This window comes from Hemitrygon akajei, chromosome 19 (assembly GCF_048418815.1).
Source record: "Hemitrygon akajei chromosome 19, sHemAka1.3, whole genome shotgun sequence".
Lineage (NCBI taxonomy): Eukaryota > Metazoa > Chordata > Chondrichthyes > Myliobatiformes > Dasyatidae > Hemitrygon > Hemitrygon akajei.
In genome coordinates this window covers 72739339-72766907 of record NC_133142.1, presented here as the reverse complement: position 1 = coordinate 72766907, position 27569 = coordinate 72739339, and the positions used below count along the sequence as shown (strand labels likewise).

General features: G+C 41.3%; 1 protein-coding gene across 6 annotated transcripts in view; it reads left to right on the top strand.

The window, feature by feature from the left end:
- Positions 1-17550: 17550 nt before the first annotated feature.
- lhfpl4a (LHFPL tetraspan subfamily member 4a) overlaps positions 17551-27569 on the top strand; it is a 329956-nt gene continuing 319937 nt past the window's right edge. For all 6 annotated transcript variants that reach the window (XM_073072852.1, XM_073072854.1, XM_073072853.1 and 3 more), the window contains exon 1: positions 17551-18221. In XM_073072852.1, the coding sequence (XP_072928953.1) occupies positions 17816-18221 (406 nt within the window). In that variant the 5' untranslated portion in view covers positions 17551-17815. The remainder of the gene's footprint in view (positions 18222-27569) is intronic.

Sequence of the window (27569 nt, the reverse complement as noted above, 5' to 3'; positions counted from 1 at the left end):
CTCTTACCTCCCCATGTTGATGCGGACATAAGGTGGGGGGGAACTAGCAGTGGACAGGCAGGTTTGTGGCTGGACAATGAAGGGAAATTGAGCCCCAAGATAACTGGGTATGAAATTGAGGACAGGGGAAGTTGAGTTGCCAGAAGGCACGGGTCCTGGACCGGGGGGGTGGGGGGGGGGGAGCCTCTGCACATTGACAGGAAAAATCTTAAGGAGTGTCTGAAACTGAAGAAGCAGAGGATGGGATTAGAAGGTCTCAAAGAATCAGGAAACCCTGCAAATAATCTAGCCTATTTCACACCGGTGGAAGAGAATGTTGCGTTTATTCCCCTAGTGAGATATGTCACTACCATTTACAAATAGATTGGAGGTCCTGACATCATGAAATTCCTTTGAGAACTGTGTTATTAGTGAGGGGTTGAAAGATTTCAAAGTCATGAGGAACATGGTTATTTTTGATTTATATGTGCCTTGTGCTGCGTATGACTCTTGGTGCTGGGTTTGCACCTTGGTCACCAAGGAACAGTGTTTTATTTGGCTGTATTCATGAGTATTCAGATATGGTTGAATGACAATTAAACTTGAACTTGAAAAATCTTGGTAAACAGAAACTTGTCTTCCATCTTGCCAGGTACCAGCTTCACTGTTATTTCAGATTGATGGCATTTGCAGCTTGTGTTTTTTGCTCGCAGTTATTATTCAGATTTTTTTTCACTTATCTTACAACTTCCATTTTGCAGACCTAAATTGGACAAAGGCAATGTTAAAGCGCATTTTTTGCATGCAGAATTTTAGATACTGATAAGCAGTGGATATACCAATAAGAGTAGATTATATCAGTCCTACAGCTGTCCTTCCATACAGTGAGCTACATGAAATACTGACCAAGTAATTCTTTCTGCTCCTATCCAACCTTAACCTTGTCAAAACTGCACCAATGGCTGGTGGATGAATTTTAACAACTCTCATCCTCAGAAATGATTTCAAAAAGTGTCCAGTTAATGACACATCATTCAAAGTTCAAAGTTAATTGTTTATCGAAGTGCATATATTGTCACCATATACTACCCTGAGATTCATTTTTGTAGGCATTTACAGTAAATACAAAGAAACAGAATAGAATCAATGAAAAACTGCACACAACAAAAACATACAAACAACTAATATGCAAAAGACAACAAATTGTGCAAATACAAAAAAGAAAATAATAATAATAATAAATAAGTACTAAATATTCAGAATGTGAGTTATAGAGTCCTTGAAAGTGAGTCTATAGGTCATAGAGTGTAAGTTCAGAAGCATTTATATCCACTGTGATGAAATGCTTTGAGGGATTGGTGATGAAACATATCAACTGCTGCTTGATGCACGGCTTGGATCCATTCCAGGTTGCCTACCATCACAACAGGTCACTCAACCCTGGAACACCTGGACAGTGAAGATGACCACTGTTCTGCATTCAACACTGTCATCCCTTCAAAACTAATCAATGAGATCCAGGAGCTAGGCCTCAGTATTGCATTGTGCACTTGGATCCTTGCAGTCAGTTCAGATTGGCAACAACATCTCCACAATCACCATCAGTACAGGTCACCATAAGACTATGTGTTTATCCCCCTGATCTATTCACTTTATCATTCCCAGATGAGCTCAGTGCCTGTTATGGATGCTTTGTTAGGATGAATTATGACACACGCAGAGTTGCCCCATTTCCTCTGATGACATTGTAATCTCACTCTCAGAGGCTGAGGCTCAGTGTGGTATACCTGTGATCTGTGCAGACCAACTGGCTGGAGTACATTCAAAGTTCAATGTTCAAAGTAAATTTATTATCAAAGTACATATCCATTACCATATATCGCATTACCGGATTCATTTTCTTGTGGGCATTCACAGTAGAACAAAGAATACAATAAAATCAATGAAAAACTACACACAAAGTGTTACAAACAACTGATGTGCACAGGAAGGCAAACTGTGCAAATACAAACAAAAAGCCAAATAATAATAATGACAAGGTTTGGACAAAACCGATCTGGAAAATTTGAAAAGAAAAATAAGAACTGAAATGTCAAATTTTGGAAAACATGACATGCGCTCGAACAACTTTGATTAACATTACCTTGGACAGAAGGAGGAAGAGGAATAAGAGGCATTAAAAAATTACACAACAGTGAGATTAAACTTCTCAGGATATATTTTCATCAACAAAAAACAGCATCCAGCACTCCATGTGAGCATATGTAATTCTGATACGAAGTACACACCCCTGAACATAAATGAAAGCAAAATGCAGAAAAATGAAGAAATTATCACTCAGAAGAAAATGCTCACCAATGGAAGAGCATGACTGCTCATGGAAGACATCCCCATGATCTGAGCAGGCTAGGTGTTGACAAGGACACATCGAATGCCTGGCTCAGATATGGAGACTTCTTCCCAGAAACAGAGGGACTCTTTGTGGTAATACAGGACCAGGTGGTTAACACAAAAAAATTATCAGAACTACATAATAAAAGACTACAAATTCAAGATGATAAATGCAAAAAATGCAAAGAGAAACCAGAAACAATCCAACACAATACAGGATCCTGCAGCTCTTTAGTAAAATCTAATTACTTACTTGGCCGGCTGGTGGAGCAATGGCATCAGCGCCGGACTCCGGAGCGAAGGTTCCCGAGTTCGAATCTAAGTTGGGCCACCCCCGAGCATGCTTTCCATCCGTGCCGGGTTGAGTGTCAAGCTAGCCTCTCGGTCTCGTAAAAAAAACAAGGGTCGAGTCAGGAGCGTCATATCGTGACCCAGTTCATTCGGAAGGAGACCAATCCTGACTCCACGCGCCAGACAAGAATGGCTGACTATCTGGTGTAACACGCTAAAAATACTTACACAGGCTCAATCAAGTGGCAAACATCATTCTCCAAAATGTTGTTTAAAATACAAGCCCCCTTACCTTACTGTGAGTACAATCCTGGTCATAGTCCTACAAATTATATTACATCCAATCCATTATTATAGATAAGACAAGACAATCCGCAATAGCCATCCAGATATAATATTACAGGATAAACAGGCAAGACCAACTTACCTAACAGATATAGCCATTCCAAACACACATAACATACAGAAATCAATGTGATAAACACCAGAAATATACTGAATTAAAAGAGGAAATTGAAAGGCTATGGAACAGGACATACATTGTCGCAATAGTAATATCTACAACTGGTATCATCTCACAGTCACTACGCAATAGCGTTAAACAATTAAGCCTACACAGCAATACTGAACATTAATCTCCAGAAAGCTACGATAACAAACATCACTAGAATAGTCAGAAAGTTCCTAACAATTGAGAAATGAGTGTGGTTGGCCATACCTTTCTACAGGGACACAATTGAGAGCATCCTGACTGGCTGTATCACTGCCTGGTATGGAAACTGTACTTCCCTCAATCACAGGACTCTGCAGAGAGTGGTGCGGACAGCCCAGCGCATCTGTAGATGTGAACTTCCCACTATTCAGGACATTTACAGACAAAGGTGTGTAAAAAGGACCTGAAGGATCATGGGGGACCCAAGTCACCTCAACCACAATCTTGTCCAGCTGCTACCATCCAGTAAATGGTACCACAGCTTAAAAACCAGGATCAACAGGCTCCCAGCCATCTTCCACCAGGCCATCAGACTGCTTAATTCACGCTGATACAACTTTATCTCTACGCTATATTGACTGTCCTGTTGTACATACTATTTATTACAAATTACTATAAATTGCATATTGCACATTGCAATGTCGACTGTACTTCTCCCTATAGATGCTGCCTGGCCTGCTGCGTTCCACCAGCATTTTGTGTGTGTTACTTGCATTTCCAGTATCTGCAGATTTCCTTGTGTTTACATTGCACATTTAGTGGGATACGTAATGTAAAGATTTTTACTTCTCATTTATGTGAAGGATGTAAGAAATAAAGTCAATTCTGTTCTCTTCTTCTCAGGTTTTACCATCATGAGCTGAGAAAAAATAAGAATTCAACAATAATAATAATAATATATGTAATAAATAACATTGAGAACCTGAGTTGTAGAGTCCTTGAAAGTGAATCCATAGGATGTGGAACCAGTTCAGTGTTGAGTTGAGTGAAGTTATCCATATTAGTTCAGGAGTCTGATGGTTGGAGGGTAATTACTGTTCCTGAACCTGATGATGTGGGACCTAAGGTCCCTGTACCTCCTTTCCAATGGCAGCATCAAAAGAGAGCATGGCTTAGATGGTGCAGGTCCTTGATGTTGGATGCTGCTTTCTTACTTTAGAGCTCCTTGTAGATGTGCTCGATGGTTAGGAGGGCTTTTCCTGTAATGGACTGGGCTGTATCTACCACTTTATGTAGGGTTTTCGTTCATGGGCATTGGTCTTTCTATACCAGGTCATAGAAAACTCTCCACCCTGCACCAATAGAAGTAGGAACATATCAACCTTTCACTAGGGTGATCTGAGGTTCCTACTTGCTATAAAAGAGATCAATTGTACTGATGTCTGAGAAGAGCACAGTGCCCTGCCACAATCACTGGAGCCTGGTGGTGCCTACCTCAACTGTAAGGGAGTGTTTTGAGAGGTTGGCTGTAGTGTGAATAAACTCCTGTCTCAAAGATGAGCTGGAATCACTTCAACTTAGCTTCCAGAGAAACCGATCAGAAGCTGATGCCATTTCTCCAACACTTCACTTTGCTCTGAACTATCTGGACAACAGAAACACGTATGTCAGGTTGCTGTTCATTAACTTCAGCTCAATGTTCAACAGCATCATCTCTTCCAAGCTTATCATCAAGCTTCAAAACTCGGGCAAGTGGATCCTTAACTTTTTCAGTCAGCTAGGATCGGTAACCGTGGTAGCCTAGTGGTTGACACGAGTGTCAGGGTTTAGAGTCCAATCCCAATGTCATCTGAAAGGAGTCTGTATGACTTCTCCATGGAATGTGTGGTATTGCTCCAGATGCTTAGCTTTCCTCCCACAGTCCAAAGAGATCAGAAGGCTAATTGGTCATTTTAAATTGAGCCCTGATTAGGTTAAGTTAGATGCTGAGCAGTGTAGCTTGAAGGACCAGAAGGGCTTGTTCCACACTGAATCTTAAATAAAGTTACAAAAAAAACTTAAAAGTCTCCTCCTCACTGAACATCAGAACAGGTGCAATTCAAAGCTGTGTGAATTAACTCACTATGCATTCACAAAATGTGGCAAAGTACAGCTCCAATGACATATGCAAATTAGCCAATGACAGCACTGATGATGGACAAATCAACATCTGTCCTTGGCCCAGTACATGGATGCACTCACAAGGAAGACCGCACCTCTACTTTCTGAGAAGATTTAGCATGTCACTGATTAGAACCCTGATTAGTTACATCATGGTCTGATATGATAATTAGAATGTGCAAGAATGTAAGAGGCTGCAAAGTGTGGGAGACTCAGCCTAACACATCACAAGAACATCTGTCCCCACCATTGAGAGTTTCCAGGAAGGCAGCACCTATCATTAGATATCTCCACCATCTAAGCTTTGCTATCTTTTCACAGCTACTATCAAGCGGGAGATACAGAACACAAGAGATTCTCTCGATGCTGTAAATCCAGAGCAACACGCACAATGGAGGAAGTCAGCAGATCACGCAGTATCTATGGAAAGTGAAAAAACAGTTGAATTTCAAGCTGAGACCCTTCAACAGGTGGGTTCAAGACCAGATACTTCCTTTTAACCACTTAGTTCTTGAACCAACTCTAATCTCTACCTCAGTACAGCAACACCACGCTACTTTGATTACTTTGCATTACAATGGCCATTTTTGTTCTAATTGTATTGTTTATGTTTCCTTGTGAATATTGTTTTTATTGCTATGTACTTATGAAGCTGCTACAAGTACGTCTTTCATTGCAACTGTGCATACATTCACTAGTACATCAGAATCAAAATCAGATTTGTTATCCCTGACTAATACGACATGAAATTTGTTGTCTGGCAGCAGCCGTACAGTGCAAAGACATACACTCAGTTACCAGCTTATTAAGTACACCTGTACATCTTGTTAATGCAGATATCTCATCAGCCAATTGCGTGGCAGCAACTCAATGCATAAAATCGTGCAAGAAATTTAGTTGTTCAGTCCAAACATCAACACGGGGAAGAAATGTGATCGAAGAGACTTTGACAGTGTAAGGATTGAGTTTTCAGAAAATGCTCATCTCCTGGAATTTTCACACACAACTGTCTCTAGAATTTTCAAAGAAAGGTGTGAAAAACAAAAAAAAATCATTTAGTTAGTGGCAGTTCTGTGGACAAAAAAAAAGTATTAATGAGAGGGATTAGAGCACAATGGCCAGACTGGTTTAAGCTGACAGGAAGGCAAGATTAACTCAAATAACCATGCATTAAGACCATAAGATATAGGAGCAGAATTAGGCCATTCTGGCCATCAAGTCTGCTCCACCATTTCATCATGGCAAATACTTTCCCTTCACAAACACATTCTCCTGCATTCTCCCCATAAAATTTCATGCCCTGACTAACCAAGAGCCTATCAATCTCCACCTCAAATACCCCCAATGACCTGGCCTCCATCACCATCTGTGGCAATGAATTCCACAGATTGACCACCCTCTGGTTAAAGAAATTCCTTTCCATATCTGTTCTAAATGGATGACCGTAACCATAATCATAAGATATAGGAGTAGAATTAGACCATTTGGCCCATTGAGTCCGCTCCACCATTTCATCATGGATGATTTAATTTTCCTCTCAGCCCCAATCTCCTGCGTTCTCCCCATATAAGACCATAAGGCATAGGAGCAGCATTAGACCATTTGGCCCATTGAGTCTGCTCCACATTTTAATCATAACTCATCATTTTTCCCCCTCCTCAGCCCCACTTCCCAGATTTCTCCTCACACTTTGATGCCATGTTCAATCAAGAACCTGTCAATCTCTGCCTTAAGTACCCCCAATAACCTGGTAATAAATTCCACAAATTCACCACCATCTGGCTAAAGAAATTTTTCTGCATCTCTGTTATAAATGTCCTTGACTCCCCCGCTATAGGAAACATCCTTTCCACACCTACTCTGTCTAGGCTTTTCAACATTCAAAAGGTTTCAATAAGAAAATCTTATCTTAGATAAGGAGTCCAAAACAGTTCACAGTACTCAAGGTGAAGTCTCACTGGTGCCTTAGAAAGCCTTAGTATCGCATCCTTGCTCTTGTATTCTAGACCTCTTGAAATGAATGCTAATTTTGCATTTTCCTTCCTCACCACCAACTCAGCCTGCAAGTTAACCTTTGTTAACCTTTAGGGTGTTCTACACAAGGACTCCCAAGTCCCGTTCCATCTCAGACTTTTGGATTTTCTCCCCTTTTAGAAAATAGTCTGCACATTTATTTCTACTACCAAAATGCATGACCATGTATTTTCCAACATTGTATTCCATTTTCCACTTCTTGACCATTTTCCGAATCTGTCAAAGTCCTTCTGCAGCCTACTTGTACCCTCAATACTACCTGCCCTCCAGAAATCTTCATATCATCTGCAAACTTGGCAACAAAGTCATCTATTCTAACATCTAAATCATTGACATACAGCACAAAAAGAAGTGGTCCCAACACCGACCCCTACAGAACACCACTATTCACCAGCAGCCAACCAGAAAAGGATCATTTCATTCCCACTTGCAGCTTCCTACCAATTGGCCAATGTTCTAACCATGCCAGTAACTTTCCTGTAATACCATATGCTCTTAACTTGGTAAGCAGACTGATGTATGGCACCTTGTCAAAGGTCTTCTGAAAGTCCAAATATACAACATCCACAATATCCCCTTTATCTATCCCAAGTGTAAACTTCTCAAAGAATTCCAATAGGTTTGTCAGGCAAGATTTTCTCTTAAGAAAACCATGCTAACTTTGCCCTAACTTGTCCTGTCTCAGCAAGAACTCCATCTCATCCTTAACAATTGACTTTAACATCTTCCCAACCACTGAGGTCAGGCTAACTGGTCTATAATTTTCTTTCTGCTACCTTCCTCCTTTCTTAAAGGGTGGAGTGACATTTGCAATTTTCCAGTACTCTGACACCATGCCAGTCCAATAATTTTGAAAGATCATTTCTAATGCCCTCACAATCTCTACTGCTGCTTCCTCTTTCAGGATCCTAAGGTGCAGTTCCTCTGGTCCGGGTGACTTACGCACCTTAAAGCCTTTCAGCTTCTTGAGCATCTTCTCCCTTGTAATAGTAACTGAACTCACTTCTCTTCCCTCACACCCTTCAACATCTGGCACACTGCTAGTGTTTCCACAGTGAGGACTGATGCAAAATACTCATTTAGTTCATCTGTCATCTCCTTGTCCCCGTGTCATTTCTCCGGTCTCATTTTCTAGTGGTCCTATATTCACTCTCATCTCTCTTTTATTTTTTACATATTTGAAAAAGCTTTTACTATGCACTTTGATATTTTTGTTAGCTTTCTTTAATCTTTCACCTTCTCCCTCCTGATGATTCTTTTAGGTGCTCTCTGTAGGGTTTCATTAGCTTCCTAGTCCTCTCTCTTCCCACTATTTTTTGCTTTGTTGTATGCCCTCTATTTTGTTTTCCATTAGCTTTGACATCCCTTGCCAGCCATAGTTGTACTAGTTTGGCATTTTTTGAGTATTTCTTTGTTCCTGGAATACATCTATCCTGCACCCTCCTCACTTTTTCCAAAAACTCACGCCATCGCTGCTCTGCTGTCATCCCTGCCAGCATCTCCTTCTCATTTACTTTGGCCAATTCCTCATTCATGCCACTTTACTTTCTCTCTATCAAATTTCAATTTGAACTCAACTATATTGTGATCACTGCCTCCTAAGGGTTCTTTTACCTTAAATTCCCTAAACTCATCTAATTCATTACATAACACCAAATCCAGCAAAGCTGACCCCTAGTAGCCTCAACGGCAGTGCTCTAAAACACCGTCTCATAAACATTCAACAAACTCATACTATTGGGATCCGTTTCCAAACTGATTTCCCAGATAGACTTGCATGTTTAAATCTCCCATGACTATCATAACGTTGCCCTTTTCACACACCTTTTCTATTTCCTGTTGCAACTTATAGTCCACATCCCAGCTACTGTTGGGAGGCCACTATATAACTGCTATCAGGGTCCTTTTACTCTTGCAGTTTCTTACCTCAACCCACAAGGATTCAAAATCTTCCGTTCCCATGTCACACCTGTCTACTGATTTGATGCCATTCTTTATCAGCAGAGCCACACCACCCCTTCTGCCTACCTTCCTGTCCCTCTGATACAAGGTGTAACCTTGGACATTCAGCTCCCAACTACAACCATCCTTCAGCCACGATTCAGTGATGGCCACAACATCATACCTGACAATCTGTAATAGTGCATCAAGATCATCCATCCTATTTCTTGTACTCCCTGCACTGAGATATAATATCTTGAGTGCTCCATTTGCTACCTTTTTCATTCTGCATCCCTAATGCACTGATATTCACCTTGCTGGCTGCAATTATGTCCTATCATCTGCCTGCCCTTTCTTGAAGTCTGACTGCATGCTATCTTTGCTCCTTTACCATCCATCCTATCGTGAGTCCCTTCACTTCATTCCCATACCCCTGCTAAATTCATTTAAACCCTTTCCAACAGTTCTTACAATCCTGTTCATGAGAATACTGTTTCCCCTCAGGTTCAGGTGCGACCCATCACTGTTGAACAGGTCATGCCTCCCATTGAAGAGACCTTAATGATCCAAGAACCTGAAGCCTTGCTCCCTGCACCAGCTTCTCAGTCATGCATTAATTTGCCAAGTCATCCTGTTTCTACCCTCACTGGCGTGAGGCACAGGCAGCAATCCAGAAATTACTACCCGGGAAGTCCTGCTTCTTAGCTTTCTACCTAGCTCTCTAAATTCTCTTTTCAGGACCCCTTTGCTTTTCCTTCTTATGTCATTGGTATGAATATGTACCAAAACATCTGGCTGCTCTCCCCCTCCCTCTCCAGAATATGGTGGACATGTTCTGAGACATCCCTGACCTTGGCACCTGGGAGGCAACATAACACCAACATGTTGACTCATTCACATCAACAGAATCTCCTGTACGTTCGCCTGACTATTAAGTCCCTATCACTACCATTCCCCTCTTCTCCCTCTTTCCCTTCTGCACCACGGCTCAGTGCCAGTAACCCAGTCTCTGTGACATTCCCCTGAAGGTCACCTCCTACAAAAATATTCAAAGCTATATACTTGTTTTTGAGGGGAATAGCCACAAGGGTGTTCGGTGCTAACTGTCTATTCACATTTCCATTTCTCCTGACATCTATTCTGTTCCTCTATTCTAAGGCCGCGCCCTCTGGTTCCACCTTAGGAAATAGCCTCTCACATCCACTTTACCTAGATCTTTCACTATTCATACAATAAAACCTTCATTCCCGGAATCAATCTCAGGAAACCTCCTCTGAATCCTCTCCAATTATATTACATTCTTTCTTAAAAAAGGGGAACAAAACAACTCACAATATTCCAAGTGAGGCCTCACCAGTGCCTTATAAAGCCTCAGCATCACATCCTTGCTCTTATATTCTAGACCTCTTGAAATGAATGTTAACATTATATTTCCCTTCCTCATCACTAAACTCAATCTGAAAATTCACCTTGAGGGAATCCTGTACAAGGACTCCCAAGTCCCTTTGCACTTCAAGTTTTTGTAATTTCTCTCCTTGCTTTTATTCCTTCTACCATACATTTCCTGACACTGTATTCCATCTGTCACTTCTTTGCCCATTCTCCTAATCTGTCTCAGTCTTTCTGCAGCCTCCCTCCTCCTCCACCTATCTTCATGTTGTCTGCAAACTTAGCCCCAAAGACATCAATTCCCTTATCCAAATTATTGACATACAATGTAAAAAAAAGCAGTCCCAACACCACTAGTCACTGGCAGCCAATCAGAAACAGCTTTGTTTATTTCCACTCATTGCTCCCTGTCGATCAGCCAATGCTCTATCATTGCTTGCATCCTTCCCGTAATACCATGGGCTCCTAGCTTGTCAAGCAGCCTCATGTGTGGCACCTTGTCAAAGGCCTTCTGAAAATCTACGTATTCAAAATCCGCTGGTTCTCCTTTATCTATCCTACCTGTTATTTTTTCAAAGGATTCCAACAGATTTTGCAGGCAAGATTTTCTGTAGAACCATACAACATTACAGCACAGAAACCGGCCTTTTGGCACTTCTTGGCTATGCTGAACTGTTTTTCTGCCAAGTCCCACTGACCTGCACCTGGCCCATATCCCTCCATACACCTCTCTTCCATGTACCTGTCCACGTTTTTAGTAAATGTTAAAAGTGAGCCCGCATTTACCACTTCATCTGACAGCGCATTCCACACTCCCACCGCTCTCTGTGTGAAAAAGCCCCCACCCATGTTCCCTTTAAACTTTTCCCCCTTCACCCTTAACCCATATCCTCTGGATTTTTTCTCCTCTAGCCTCAGTGGAAAAAGTCTGCTTGCATTCATTCTATCTATACCCATCATAATTTTATACACCTCTATCAAATCTACCCTCATTCTTCTACGCTCCAGGGAATAAAGTCCTATTCTATTCAACCTTTCTCGGTAACTCAGTTTCTCAAGTCCCGGCAACATCCTTGTAAACCTTCTCTGCACTCTTTCAACCTTATTAATATCCTTCCTGTAATTTGGTGACCAAAACTGCACACAATACTCCAAATTCAGCCTCACCAATGCCTTATACAACCTCACCATAGCATTCCAACTCTTATACTCAATACTTTGATTTGTAAAGGCCAATATAGCTCTCTTTACTACCCTATCTACCTGTGATGCCACTTTTAGGGAATTTTGTTTCTGTATTCCTAGATCCCTCTGTTCTACTGCACTCCTCAATGCCCTACCATTTACCTTGTATGTTCTACCTTGGTTTGTCCTTCCAAAGTGCAATACCTCACAATTGTCTGCATTAAACCCCATCTGCCATTTTTCAGCCCATTTTTCCAGCTGGTCCAGATCCCTCTGAAAACTTTGAAAACCTTCCTCACTGTCCACTACACCTCCAAACTTTGTATCATCAGCAAATCTGCTGATCCAATTCACCACATTATCACCCAGATCATTGATATAGATGACAAATAACAATGGACCCAGCAGTGATCCCTGTGGCACACCACTAGTCACAGGCCTCCACTCAGAGAAGCAATCCTCCACTACCACTCTCTGGCTTGGAATGTAATGGTGAGGTTGTATAAGACATTGGTGAGACCGAATTTGGAGTATTGTGTGCAGTTTTGGTCACCTAATTACAGGAAGGATATTAATAAGGTTGAAAGAATGCAGAGAAGGTTTACAAGGATGTTGCTGGGACTTGAGAAACTGAGTTACAGAGAAAGGTTGAATGAGTTAGGACTTTATTCCTTGGAGCATAGGGGAATGAGGGATGATTTGATAGAGCTGTATAAAATTATGATGGGTATAGATAGAGTGAATGCAAGCAGACTTTTTCCACTGAGGCTAGGGGAGAAAAGAAAACAGAGGTCATGGGTTAAGGGTGAAGGGGGAAAAGTTTAAAGGGAACATTAGGGGGGGCTTCTTCACACAGAGAGTGGTGGGAGTGTAGAATGAGCTGCCAGATGAAGTGGTAAATGTGGGCTCACTTTCGTCATTTAAGAAAAACTTGGACAGGTATATGGAAGAGAGGGATTTGGAGGGATATGGCCCAGGTGCAGGTCAGTGGGACTAGGCAGAAAAATGGTTCGGCACGGCCAAGAAAGGCCAAAAGGCCTGTTTCTGTGCTGTAATGTTCTATGGTATGGTATGTATGGGAGTCCCAATCAATATGCAGAAAATTAAAATCCCCTACTATCACAATTTTATGTCTCCTGCAGTTGTCTGCTATCTCTCTGCAGATTTGCTCCTTCAATTCTCGCTGACTAGTGGGTGGTCTATAATACAACCCTATTAATGTGGTCATACCTTTCCTGTTTCTCAGCTCCACCCATATGGCCTCAGTAGACAAGCCCTCTAATCTGTCCTGCCTGAGCACTGCTGTAACATTTTCCCTGACTAGCAATGCCACCCCCCCACCCCCCACCCTTCATCCCTCTGCCTCGATCAGGTCTGAAACATCGGTACCCTGGAACATTGAGCTGCCAGTCCTGCCCCTCCTGTAGCCCAGTCTCACTAATGGCTACAATGTCATAATTCCATGTGTCAATCCACGCCCTCAGCTCGTCAGCCTTCCCCACAGTACTCCTCGCATTGAAATAGACACATCTCAGAAGATTATTACCACCACACACAACCCTTCTATTTGTGACTTTGCATGAAACTTTAACATAATTTATTTTTACCCCTGTTCCACTATCTGCTCTGGTACTCTGGTTCCCATCCCCCAGCAAATCTAGTTTAAACACTCCCCCCCCCCCCCCCCAACAGCACTAACAAACCTCCCTGCAAGGATACTTGTTCCCCTGTAGTTCAGGTGTAACCCGTCTCTCTTGTACAGTTCCCATCTGCCCCAGAAGAGTTCCCAATGATCCTGAAATCTGAAACCCTGCCCCCTACACCAGTTCCTCAGCCATGTGTTCATCCTCCAGAGCATCCTACTCTTACCCTCACTGGCACGTGACACAGGTAGCAATCCTGAGATTACCACCCGCGAGGTCCTGCTTTTTATCTTCCTACCAAGCTCTCTATACTCACTCTTCAGGACCTCCTCACTCTTTCTACCTACGTCATTGGTACCGATGTGTACCATGACATCTGGCTGCTCACCCTCCCATTTCAGAATGCTGTGCACGCGATCAGAGACATCCCTGACCCTGGCACGCGGGAGGCAACAAACCATCCGGGAGTCTCTGTCACGACCACAGAGCCTCCCGTCTGTACCTCTGACTATTAAGTCCCCTATCACTACTGCTCCTCTTCTTCCTCCCCACCCCTCCCTTCTGCACTGCAGAACCAGACTCAGTGCCAGAGATCTGCCACAGCTTGTCTCAGGTAAGTCATCCACCCCCCCCCCCCCACAGTATCGGAATCGGTATACTTGTTGTTGAGGGGAATGGCCACAGGGGAACCCTGCTCTGCCTGCCCTTTCCCCTTCCCTCGCCTAACAGTAACCCTGTGCACTGCTCTTTTGGCTTAACAGCCTCCCTGTAGCTACTATTTATAAACTCTTCATTCTCCCAAATGATCCGGAAATCCAGAATGATCTGGAATGATCCATGGTTTCCCTTATGGAAACCATGCTGACTTTGGCCTATTTTATCGTGTGTCTCCGAGTACCCCAAAACCATATCCCTAACTATCAACTCCAAAATCACCCCAACCACTGAGGCCAGGCTAACTGGCCTATAGTTTCCTTTCTTCTGCCTCTCTCCCTTCTTGAAGAGTGGAGTGACTTTTGCAATTTCCCAGTCTTCCCCAGCCATACCACAATTTATTAATTCTTTACAGATCACTAGTGTTTCCACAATCTCTTCAGTTACCTCTTTCACAGCCCTGGGGTTCAGTCAATCTGTTTCAGGTGACTTAAATACCTTTTGACATTTCAGTTTCCCAAACACATTCTCCCTAGTAATAGCAATTACACTCACTTCTGCCTCGACATTCTATACTGCCAGTGCCTTCCATGGTGAACACTGACAAAATACTTACACAGCTCATCTGGAAATTCCTTGCCCCTCATTAATACCTCTCCAGCGTCATTTTCCAGCAGTCCAATATCTACTCTCATTTTTCTTTTACTCTTTATATATCTGAAAAACTTGTGCTATCTTCTTCAATATTATTTGCAAGCTTACCATCATATTTCATCTTTCCCCCCCTTATGACTTTCTCATTTACCTTCTGCTGGCTTTTAAAAATTGCCAATTTCTCTAACATCCCCCTACTTTTGCCCTCTATTCTCTAGCATCCCTCTACTTTTAGCTATTATGCTGTCTTTGACGTCCCTTATCAGCCACGGTTACATCATCCTGCCTTTAGTATCCTTCTTTTTTGGGATGTATCTATCCTGTGCCTTCTGAATTGCCCCTATAAACTCCAGTCATTGCTGCTCTGCCAACCCTGGTAGTGTCCCCTTCCAATTAACTTTGGACAGTCCCTTTCCCATGCCTCTGTAATTCCCTTTACTCTACAATAAAACTGATACATCTGACTTTAACTTCTCCTTTTGAAATTGCAGGGAAAAATCAATCATATTATGATCACTCCCTCCTAAGTGTTCTTTTACCTTAAACTCCCTGATGAAATCTCGCTTATTAACAACACCCAATCCAGAATAGCTAATCCCTTAGTGGGCTCAACCGCAAGTTGCTCTAAAGGGCCACTTGTAGGCACTCTACAGGTTTTGTTTCTTGGGATCCAGCACCAACCTGATATTCCCAATCTACCTGTATATTGAAATCCCCCATGACTATCATAACATTGTCCTTTTGACATGTCATTTCCATTTCCCATTGTACTTTGTAGCCCTTATCCTGGCTACTGTGCAAACATTAACAGTGGTGTGCAGAAGAGCATCTCTGAATGCACAACACATTGAACTTTGAAGTGGATGGGCTACAGCAGCAGAAGACCATGTTATTAGGCACAGTACTTTATTAACATAATAAAGTGGTCACTGAGTATACAGAAGTAAAATTATTATAAATATGACAATGAACTCAACTTGATGGAAACAGACTTGATAGAAGATTGACATATGATATTTGGATCATTCCCCCACCTCCAGCCTCTTTTACCTCAAATTATTTATCTTTATTTTTATTATCAGTGTAGTAAAAATATACTCTTTTCTGCTTCTAATACTGTGCATTAATTACACATGTTTTCCCTGTTTATGGTTCCATTCATCTCTAGTGTGATGGTGGATGTGTCCTGGGAATTAGAGAGTTTTAGACCTTGGAGCAGTGTGTAGCTGTGACAGTCACTGTACAGCACCCAGTGTTTGACCTTCTCTGGTAACTTCGGCATGGTATAGCTATTCCAGCTGAGTCTTCTGTCAGTGCTGGCCCCACAGATACTGAAAAATTCAGTATCTGAAAAAGCCAGTGATCATTAATGGAGAATGTGTGGAGCAGGTTAAGACCTACAAGTATCTGGGAGTACAGTTAGACGAGAAGCTAGACTGGACTGCCAACACAGATGCCTTGTGCAGGAAGGCACAGAGTCGACTGTACTTCCTTAGAAGGCGTCATTCAATGTCTGTAGTGAGATGCTGAAGATGTTCTATAGGTCAGTTGTGGAGAGCGCCCTCTTCTTTGTGGTGGCGTGTTGGGGAGGAAGCATTAAGAAGAGGGACGCCTCACGTCTTAATAAGCTGGTAAGGAAGGCGGGCTCTGTCGTGGGCAAAGTACTCGAGAGTTTAACATCGGTAGCTGAGCGAAGGGCGCTGAGTAGGCTACGGTCAATTATGGATAACTCTGAACATCCTCTACATAGCACCATCCAGAGACAGAGAAGCAGTTTCAGCGACAGGTTACTATCGATACAATGCTCCTCAGACAGGATGAAGAGGTCAATACTCCCCAATGCCATTAGGCTTTACAATTCAACCGCCAGGACTTAAGAACTTTTTAAAAGCTATTATTAATGCTTTTTGAGATAGTGATTTAGATGCATATCATATTTTTTTACTGAATTAAGTATTGTATGTAATTAGTTTTGCTACAACAAGTGTATGGGACATTGGAAAAAAAGTTGAATTTCCCCATGGGGATGAATAAAGTATCTATCTATCTATCTATCTATCTATCTATCTATCTAATAACCACACTATTGACCATCAGAAGGAAATAATAAGAGCATAAACTACCCTATGTCTTCATATGAGTCTCATCACACCTTTTCTAATTCTACTTAACATTTCTCAGGTTGGTAGGTATGCAATTTGTCCCGAAGAAGGATCTCAGCCTGAAGCATCAGCTGTTTGTCTATTTCCATGGGTGCTGCCTGATCTGTTGAGTTCCTCCAGCATTTTGTGTGTGCTTCACTGGATTTCCAGCATCTGTAGAATCTCCTTTGTTTTGGAAATTTGTATATCCTTTGCCACCTAATTGAACTGAACAAAATTTATTTTAAAATAGAAAATAAAATTGAACTTATAACTCTCTGTCCACTAACTTGCTAAACTATTTCCCACATTACTTTGGGTAAATAACAAATATGTTCCAAGGACATGTATGAGATTGGCTCTGGGAGCTTTTGAAAAGACCTACACACTTATATTTTTTCAATGAACTCTGTGCCTATATATCTGCCAAGTCATCCTGACCCATTGAGCAAGCTAGTGAAGATATAGTTAAATAGCAGTTGGCAAATCATTACAATGTTTCATTTTTAAAAATGTTTCAGCTTTATGGTGAACTGGTTCAATTCAATCTCATTTAGCATCCTTATCGTCACACACATACACAGTGCTGACTGCTGGGAAATATTCCCAATAAGGCTGCATTGCTTCGGTGACGCGCATTCCCCAAGCAGCCAGAGTGTCGAGAGCGCGCAGTGAAAGCCGGAGAGAGGGAGAGAGAGAGAAAGAGAGAGAGAGGGAAAGAGAGAGAGAGAGGGGAATAGGGGAGAAAGGAAGAAAGGGAGAGGAACAGCAGAGAGCACCAGGAAAGATGGAGCATTTCCATCACATAGCGGGTTTATAATGATCAGGGAACGGTGTCAGCACTGAATGGGATTACAGGGATTGATGTAAAGATTGGGTCCTGCATTTGTGCCGAGGAACTACCGAGGAGGGAGGAAAAGATGTTGCCTTCACAGGAAGCCTCTAAAATCTACCATGACAATTACATGCGTAACTCCAGAGCCATCGGCGTGCTGTGGGCCATCTTCACCATTTGCTTTGCGATCATTAACGTTGTGGTTTTCATCCAGCCTTACTGGATCGGGGACAGTGTCAACACTCCCTACGCTGGCTACTTCGGCCTTTTCCATTACTGCATCGGGACGGGTTTAAACAGCCGGGATTTAATATGCCAGGGGACCTTCTCCGACTTCTCCAGCATCCCCTCGGGTGCCTTCAAGGCGGCGGCATTCTTCGTGCTGCTGTCCATGGTGCTGATACTGGGCTGCATCGTCTGCTTCGCCCTGTTCTTCTTCTGCAACACGGCCACTGTCTACAAGATCTGCGCCTGGATGCAGCTCCTGGCAGGTAGGGGGTGTTTGCGCGCGCTTTATGTACAGTATATGAATGCATAGTCGATTACACTTCTGACTATGTATGGGGTATATATACCATTGTAAATACAGAAGAGAGAGAGAAAAGGCAGAATCCATGCTTTGACTGTGGGTCAGATGGCCTCGCAGCATAAAGTACCCACTGCCATAACCCAGAGCAACCTTCATACCAAGGGATAATAGCGTTCCACTATCTCCCACCTAGTACCACATCTTATCCCCTAACTGTTATTAATTCGAGGGGACTTTCTGGGACGTGTGGTACGTTATATAACATGTATTGCAATGATTAAAGGTGGCGATAGAATGCAGGATGGTTAACACTGACTAATTCCAGGGCTCCAGTGGTGAGTGACTGGAATGCAATCCGAAGATAATGTTGTGGATCGTAAGGTACTGAAGCTTGTTTGGCGTTATGACTTGAGTAATATCCATACCCGGGAGCTGAACATCGCTGAGTTTATCAAGTATCTTACATCACATCACATGCACTGACTGCACGGTATTGAATACTAGTCAATGTTGTAGTATTCCTCAGTTATATTGTGGCCAGGGGTCATCAAGGCAAGTGATCGCAAGGCGCAGATTACTGACCGACTGCACTGCCAAAAAAAAAGGTTCTTTGACGAAATGCTGATCCCTGTCTCTGTTCCCGTGTAACCTCCAGAATTAACTGACCCGAGGACGGCGGCGATTGAACTTGCCGTGGTTACCAAAGAGTTAATTCACCAGTAGGACAGAAACAGACTACTAATAAAAGGGTTGCCAAACCAGGCATGGGAGACGGATAGTTATTTTTATAGCTAAGGGTCGTTCATTGTTCAGATGTATTAATGAGAAGTGTGATCGTGGCAAGTAATCTCGCTGGAATGAGGAACAGCGATAGGGTGTATTACAAAGCTTTTATGCAAATAATTAGTTATAGGCTGATTTTAGAAAGATCGACCGTCAGGTATAACTCTGTAGAATGACATTTTTAATTTTATTCCCCCTCCTTGCATTTCTCAATATAACTCATTCCGTTGTGAGCACAAACCAGCACAGTGGCTTGAGTGTGTCGGGTGCAGTGAGATGAAAGGACACAACTCATTCTAAATTCATTGTATTCTTCTGAGCCTCCTCTTTCAAAGAGTAGATCTCGCATTTCCTCGTTCTTGTGAAGCGGAATAGAGTCTCCATTATTGAATCGGTATAGCCAGCTAAAACCCAAGCCACTTACATGACTACTAAATCCGCTTTTCATATTTGCATGGCTTTAATTTTAGTTCATGAAATAAGAGGCTTAATGAGCCCAAAATATTGGCCCACTGAGCTGCTTTGAGTTTAAAAAACACGTCTCCCTTGGAAATATTGCGTTGTGAGAGCTATTCATGGCGGAGAAAAGATTCGAGAAGTTTTGCCGCATGTGTATATTTTACGGGTTTATGTTTTAAGCCATTTGGTGGGGTGTTGGTACTATTCCTTAGTGTTGTCCTGGAATAGCAAAGATAAAAACGTAGGTTCAGGGAGTACAGGTCTGGTAGCTGTTGTTACTACTAAAATACCATCAATGGCTCTAAGAAAGGGCTCTTCTGATGATTATTCCTGTTCCCTTACAATGGTAGTTCCATCAGTGTACCAAAAATGACGTGATCTTAAGGAAGACTCGAAAACCTTAACGGAAAAGTTGGATGAAAAAGGTTTGATCCATCTCTTGCTGTAATTAAAATAATCTATGAATTTTTTTGCACAGTTTGGGAGACTGTGTTGCATAAAGGAATTCAGCTTCCATATTACACAAAAGGGAACATAAGGAGAACGTGCAAAAAAAAAAAAACATGAGGCCTGGTTGTTCAGAAAATGTCAAAGAAACTGAGATTCTTTCTATAGAAAGGGATGAACTGGACAAGGATGTTGTAGAGGCTTTTAAGATCATGAAATGGTTTCACCATGCTGTGAAGCTCAGAACTAGGAGGTATGAATATAAGATGGACATGTTATAATATATATAAGACATAGGAGCAGAATTAGGCCATTCAACCCACCGTGGCTGGTTTATTATCACCATTGTCCTGCCTTCCCCCGTAACCTTTGACACCCTTGTTAATTAACAACCTATCGATCTCCCGTTGAACTATGCAATGACTTGGTTGCCCCAGCTGTCTGTGGCAATAAGGAAGTGAGAAGAACATCCTTAACAGCAGAACTTTGAATTTGGAACTTTGTACCACAAGTAGTAGATGAGTTGAGTAAGCTGGATATATGGTAAGAAGAAGCTAGATACTCCAGGCTTAAAGGAATACAAATACAAATACTTTATTGTCACCAAACAATTGATACTAGAGCGTACAGTCATCACAATGATATTTGATTCTGCGCTTCGTGCTCCCTGAAGTACAAATCGAAGTAAATATAATAAAAATTTAAATTATAAATCATAATTAGAAAATAGAAAAGGGAAAGTAAGGTAGTGCAAGTCAGGTCCAGATATTTGGAAGGTACAGCCCAGATCCGGGTCAGGATCTGTTCAGCAGTCTTATCACAGTTGGAAAGAAGCTGTTCCCAAATCTGGCCATACGAATCTTCATGCGCCTGAACCTTCTCCCGGAGGGAAGTGGGACAAAAAGTGTGTTGGCTGGGTGGGTCATGTCCTTGATTATCCTGGCAGCACTGCTCCGACAGCGTGCAGTGTAAAGTGAGTCCAAGGATGGAAGATTGGTTTGTGTGATGTGCTGGGCTACGTTCACGATCTTCTGCAGCTTCTTCCAGTCTTGGACAGGACAACTTCCATACCAGGTTGTGATGCACCCTAGAAGAATGCTTTCTACGGTGCGTCTATAAAAATTAGTGAGGGTTTTAGGGGACAGGCCAAATTTCTTCAGCTTTCTCAAGTAAAGAAAACTCAGATGAAAAAGAGTGGTAAAAGGCTCAGTGACTCATAAATGCAAACCTGTTGAAATGAATACTTCCTTCCTTTGCACCAGAATCTGTGTACTAAGTTTGTAGGTTAATTCAAAGCTAGTTCTTGATAACTTAAACATATACCTACATTACCTCTCATGACTTAAAATTGTTATGATTTTCCAGTTATCTAATTTGGACAAAAGGCTGACTCAAAAACAATCCATTCCTAAATATACACTTCCCTAATGGGTTTAACTGTCCTCTCCCCCTGCCTCCATCCTTCCCTTTTATAACTAAGCTTGTCTTATTAACTCCTACTATTATTCAAAGATGAATGTATTGGTTACAATAGGTGCAATATTATTTAGCCTTTATATGAAGACAGCATTGAGATTTACAAATTAAAGTGTTTATTCTTTTAAATCATTGTGGTCCTTCTATTCAAAAAGTTTGACCAAAACAAATATTTCACATGTTATTTAGCAAAATTATTAATAAAGTCTACATTGCAACTGTTTGACTTCAAGTCTAATATTTTGCCATATAATTGTGTACGAATGTTGAATATCTTTGTTGGAAACCCCATTTCACCATCTTAGAAGATGAGTTCACCCATTTATTGAAACAGAAGAGCATACTGTAATTTCAACTGAAGACAGTGAGTGCTGAAGACATAATTTCAAACCATTATCTTTATGAAAAGTAGTTTTGCATTGTCTACATAACCACACAGGTTGGTTGTATCTAGCCATAGTATCACTTTGGTTATTGTTATGTTTCACTGCAGTCAGATCAAAAGCATTAACAAACATTGTTTCTTTGGAAAAACTGAAGAATTGTCATCATTGTTTGATTGCCAATCTTTCATGTCAAGCTAGTGAGGCTGGAAGCTCTGCAGTAACACCGGATGCAAAGAGTAATCTGTAATCTCTGCCCAGTCCTCATTCGGTATCCATTAAGCATTGTCTATTGTAGCACAGTGCAGTGGTTAGAGTGACACTATTACAGATTAGGGCATCATAGTTCAGAGTTCAATTACAGTGTCCTCTGTACATTGTCCCCATGAAATGTGTGGGCTTTCCCTGGGTGCTCTGGTTTCCTTACAGAGTCCAATGATGTCCTGGGTAGGTCAATTAGTCATTGTAAATTGTCCCATGATTAGTTTAGGGTTAAATCGGGGTTGTTGGGCGTTGCTGGGGTGGCATGGCTCAGAAGAGTCTACTCTACAATGTATCTCTAAACAAGATAAATAAATAACCAAATGAAAATTTTTTTTAAAACTTGCAGATTCTGGAAATCCCAAATTTAAAAGAGAAACTGCTGGAAACATTTTTTCCCATTTATCTTAGTTTAAATGAAGGTTCTTCAACATTAAACATTTTCCTTCCACAGAGCCTACCTGGCCTGCTGAGCATTTCCAGCATTTTCTGCTTTTATCTTCATGCACCAAAGTTGGAAGAAAATGTGGTTTAAAATGCTCAGTAAGAAAAGGGAATTATTTCAAAATTTAGTTGTATTGTTGTGGGTGGAGAGGAAAATCAGTTTGTGGAAAAACTGATGGGTGCAAAAAATTAGGATAACATTCATATATTGGCATTAACAATAAATGCATCAGCAACATTTTTACTGTAATTATGAACTAAAGAAAAAATGCATAAAATAGAATGCCATCTGAATTTTTTTTAAATATCCTGCTCTTCCTATCTTCGCTCCCATTTTTCTTGCACTTTACTTCATTTTAATTTTATTAGAGAAGCCCTGTCTTGAATATGCTTAGACCTTCAGTAAGGTTTGCAGATGCAATGGGCTGAATGGCCTGATTCTGATCCTATGTCTTATGGCCTATATTTCATTGGCTACTTTACCAAACTTGGAGCTTCTCTTTCACCAGACCTCATTCTCTTTGGTTCCAAAATCTGTTGACCTAAGCCCTGAATATGAGCATTTAATGAGCAATAATAAACCATTGGTATTTAACATTCCAAGTTTTCACATCATTCTGAGAAAATAAATTTCAGTTCACATTGGCAAACAATGTACACTCAGTGGCTGCTTTAATAGGTACACCGGTACACATGCTAATAAATGCAAATATCTAATCAGCCAATCATGTGGCAGCAAATCAATGTATAAGAGCATGCAGACATGGTCAAGAAGTTCATTTGTTGTTCAGATCAACAAATGAAGACATGTGATCTAAGTGACTTTGACTGCGGAATGATTGTTGGTGCCAGACGGGGTGGTTTGAGTATCTCAGAAACTGCTCATCTCCTGGGATTTCCACACACAACCTTTGGGGTTTACAGTGAATGGTGTGAAATACAAAAAAAAATGCAGTGAGTGGCTGTTCTGTGGGCAAAAACACCTTGTTGATGAGAGAGGTCAGAGTTGAATGGCCAGACTGGTTCAAGCTGACAGGAAGATGACAGTAACCTTAAAAGCCATGCACTATAATAGTGGTGTGCAGAGAGTACGTCTGAATGCACAATATGTCAAACCGTGAAGTGGATGGGCCACTGAGTATCTTGAGACTTTGACTCTAGTTCTATGCTCTGCAGCTAGAGGGATCAGCTTATCATTCACTGTTTCATCAAATCTAACCATTGTTTAGAAACCAGCTCCAAATAGACCCAAAACTCTATCAGGACTTGATAAAGTTTTCACAGATATGATTTGGTCAGCTCTTGGCAGTAATGTAAAGCCAAGATGAAGCTGTAGTAAGACTGAAAACTGCCTGATATCCCACAAAGGCCACAGCGTTCTGTTCAGTCTGACTGCACTGGTGCAACATAACACTGGAAAGGGAAGTAAACTGCGACTTTCAGGTACATTTCAGTTGCTGTGATTGTGGTTTCCCATAACTTCTAAGAGTGAAACTTTCTGATCTGCATTCTTCAAAATGTGCTAAACTTTCTTGCAAGACAAGATAAAGGAGCATAGTTTATAGCTGTTAGCATTGTGCATTTCTTATTATAGATGAAAACATGGTGCTCAGAGTATGTAGGGGGCATGCGTAAATATTAATGGCATTGAGTGGAATATCAGACTTCTGTGGGTGGAGGTTCAGATTTATTTATCACATGTACATCAAAACATAAAGAGAAATGCGTCATTTGTGTTAACAACTAGGGGCAGCCCGTAAGTATCACGAAACATTTCAGTCGGAACATAGCATGCTCACAATGATCTGCAACCAACACAAGCAGCAACAACAAAAACAACAACAAAACAAACAAGAAGTCCCTGTTCCATTCCTCCCACACACCCACTCAGACTTAGTCAGGCTTCCAGCCCCAGGACAGGCTTTCTCCGGGCCTTTTGTCCTTGGCCCCAGATTCTCAGACTCACAGGCCTTGGGCCTCTAACTTTGGACTTTGCCACAGGACTCGTGATCACAAATTTAACCTTTGGGCCCAGGACTTGCTGAACGTGGATTTGATTGTTGATAGGGAGGTGCAGAATTTTGACACAGAAGTGATGAGTAAAGCTGTGTTTTAACAAAGAACAGAATATGGACCAGCACAGAAACAGGCCCTTTAGGCCACCATATCCATGCTGAACATGATCCCAAATTAAACTGTATCTCTTCTGCCAGTGTATGATCCATATCCTTCCATTTCCTGCATATTAGAAGCCTTTTAAACAGCAATTTCTTGTTTGTCTGTCATATCCAACAAATTCAGGCGACCTGTACAAGAGGGTTTTTAAAGCAGAAAAGCAGTTGTAATGGGGCTGCCTGTCTTGTTGTAACCCCCTCGCGTTTTTTGTGTACTGCTCTGGGTTTCCAGCATCTGCACAATTTCTTCATCATGAATCTTTTGTTGTTTGGTGTAGAAGGAAACCATCCATATCCTCCCAGGTCAATGTACTGATAATGTTATTTACACTAGTCCAACTTTTCATTTCTCAGTCCATTGCGTTAGAGTTTATGGTACTTCATGTGCATTGTAAATGTAATTATTGCTTCTAGCTTTAGCATCTGTGCAGCCAGTGGGCTGCAGATCACTCTTAATAAAAACAGAGCTTTTATCAACTCTCCTTTAAGCCTTCTACAAGTAAAGAAATTTGTAACTATTGTTACTGATCTTTCTACCATGAAAATAGATTGCATGGTCATGCAATTTCATATTCATCAATTAATTTGATGAAGTCCTCCTTTGTTCCAAAAATAAGTAATCTGCAATTCATCTTTAACAGCCCAGATGAGCTGAACTGCTGAGCATAGAGTGGAGTGAGGTCCTTCGCTTTACACTATACCCAGCTCACCAAGGAACTGTCTGGGTTCAAACTATAAAGTTTAAAAGCTGACCTCAGGAACCTGTCTTGTAAAGCAAGCAGATCTAATAAAAGTGTAAATAGTTTCTCATCAGGGCTCCAGACCACAATGATAGTTTTGTGACAATGTTCTGTCTTTTGCTATTTAGTCATGTCTGCCTTTGTCCGTCAAGGATGAGGCTCTATCAGGGCAGGGAATGTGACGTATTTTATTGAAGCACGTTTGAACTCCAGATTCAGCTTACTTACTTAAAGTATTAGAGGCATTGGTCCCTACTTGGAATTACGCATACAGGCTAATGACTTTGCCTTTAAATATTTATCCAAATCTCTTTGAAAGAGATTATTGAATAGGTTTCTACTAGAACAACCAGCAGTTTATTGTAAAGCATTTCAATCTGTGAGGAGATTTGTTTCTTATTAATTGAGTTTTGTAGTCATATTACTGAAACTTCACAGAAGTATAATGCGGCTTATTATTTTATTTATTGATTGAGATACTGTGTGGAACAGGCACTTCCAACCTTTCAAGCCACGCCACCCAGCAACTCCCCAATTTAATCCTAGCCTAATCATGGGATAATTTACAATGACAAATGAACTTACCAGCCGGTTCTTCTTTGGACAATGGGAGGAAACTGGAGCACCATGAGAAAACCTCACGGTCACAGGAAGACCATACAAACTCTGTACAGGCAGCGGCGGGAATTGAACCCCAGTCTCCTGTAAAGCATTGTGCTAACCACTACACAATCACACTGCCCCTATTTGTTTCATTTCATTGTGCTAACCACTACACAATCACACTGCCCCTATTTGTTTCATTTCATTGTGCTAACCACTACACAATCACACTGCCCCTATTTGTTTCATTTCATTGTGCTAACCACTACACAATCATACTGCCCCTATTTGTTTCATTGCAACCCTCAACTGGGTTTGATCAAAGGTGTGTACATTTAAAACATAAATTCATCATAATTGTCCTCCAACTTGCTGGAAATAAATCATTAGCTTAATTTGATTCCATTCTACATAAAAAGGAGCAATAGAGCCTCCCTAACTGTTCCATTGGACAGACTGTGTAGTTTATGTAGATCTTAGCTTCAATTTTCTACTTATGTTCCAGTGATGAAGACTGAGGTGTATTATTTGAATCTTCCTCTGCATAATTTTAATGTCATGTGAAGTATCATTAAATATGAACCTTCTTGCATTTGTTTTCCTGGATTTGGTGAAATGTTGAATGAATAGTCTCAGATTGTTTGCATGAAGTAGGGTATAATGTACACGCTGATGAGCAGATAGCCTGGCCAACAGTAAAAGTGTTTTTTTGTTGTCAAGTGAATAATACAGATGTAGTTTTGAAAAGACAACATCTCATAGATGCTGTAAATCTAAATTTATGACAGACAATAACAGGATTATACAAGAGTTTTGGCAGTACAATGGAGAACAGAACAGAGTCAACATTTCTTATTTGTGATCCTTAGTTACTGTATATGTGGAAAATTTGCAGATATACGAGGGGTGATTGATAAGTTTGTGGCCTAAGGTAGAGGGAGTCAATGTCGGAAAATCTAGCATGTTTATTTTTCAACATAGTCCCCTCCTACATTTACACACTTAGCCCAGTGGTCATGGAGCATCTGGATCCCTTCTTTGTAGAAGTGGTCCACAGCAGGGGTGATTGATAAGTTCATGGCCTAAGGTAGAAGGAGTTGAGTTATTAACTTCAAACTTCCTGTATTATCACTCAAAGAATTGAACAGCACGTGCATGTAACAAGAGCACAGGTGGAGCAGGGGTCATTGAAAAGTTTGTGGCCTAAGGTAGAAGGAGATGAGTTATACAGCTCTCGTTACATACACGTGCAGTTCAACTCTGAGTGAAAATGCAGAAAGTTTGAAGTTAATAACTCATCTCCTTCTACCGTAGGCCACAAACTTATCAATCACCTCTGCTGTCAACCACATCTGGAGGTCCAAGATGCCAACTTCTACAAAGAAGGGATGCGTATGTTCCATGACCACTGAACTAAGTGTGTAAATGTAGGAAAACTAAATGTGCTAGGTTTTCTAAAATTGACTCCTTCTACCTTAGGCCATGAACTTATCAATCACCCCTCGTAATTATGCTTAAGCACAGAAACACAAATATGGAA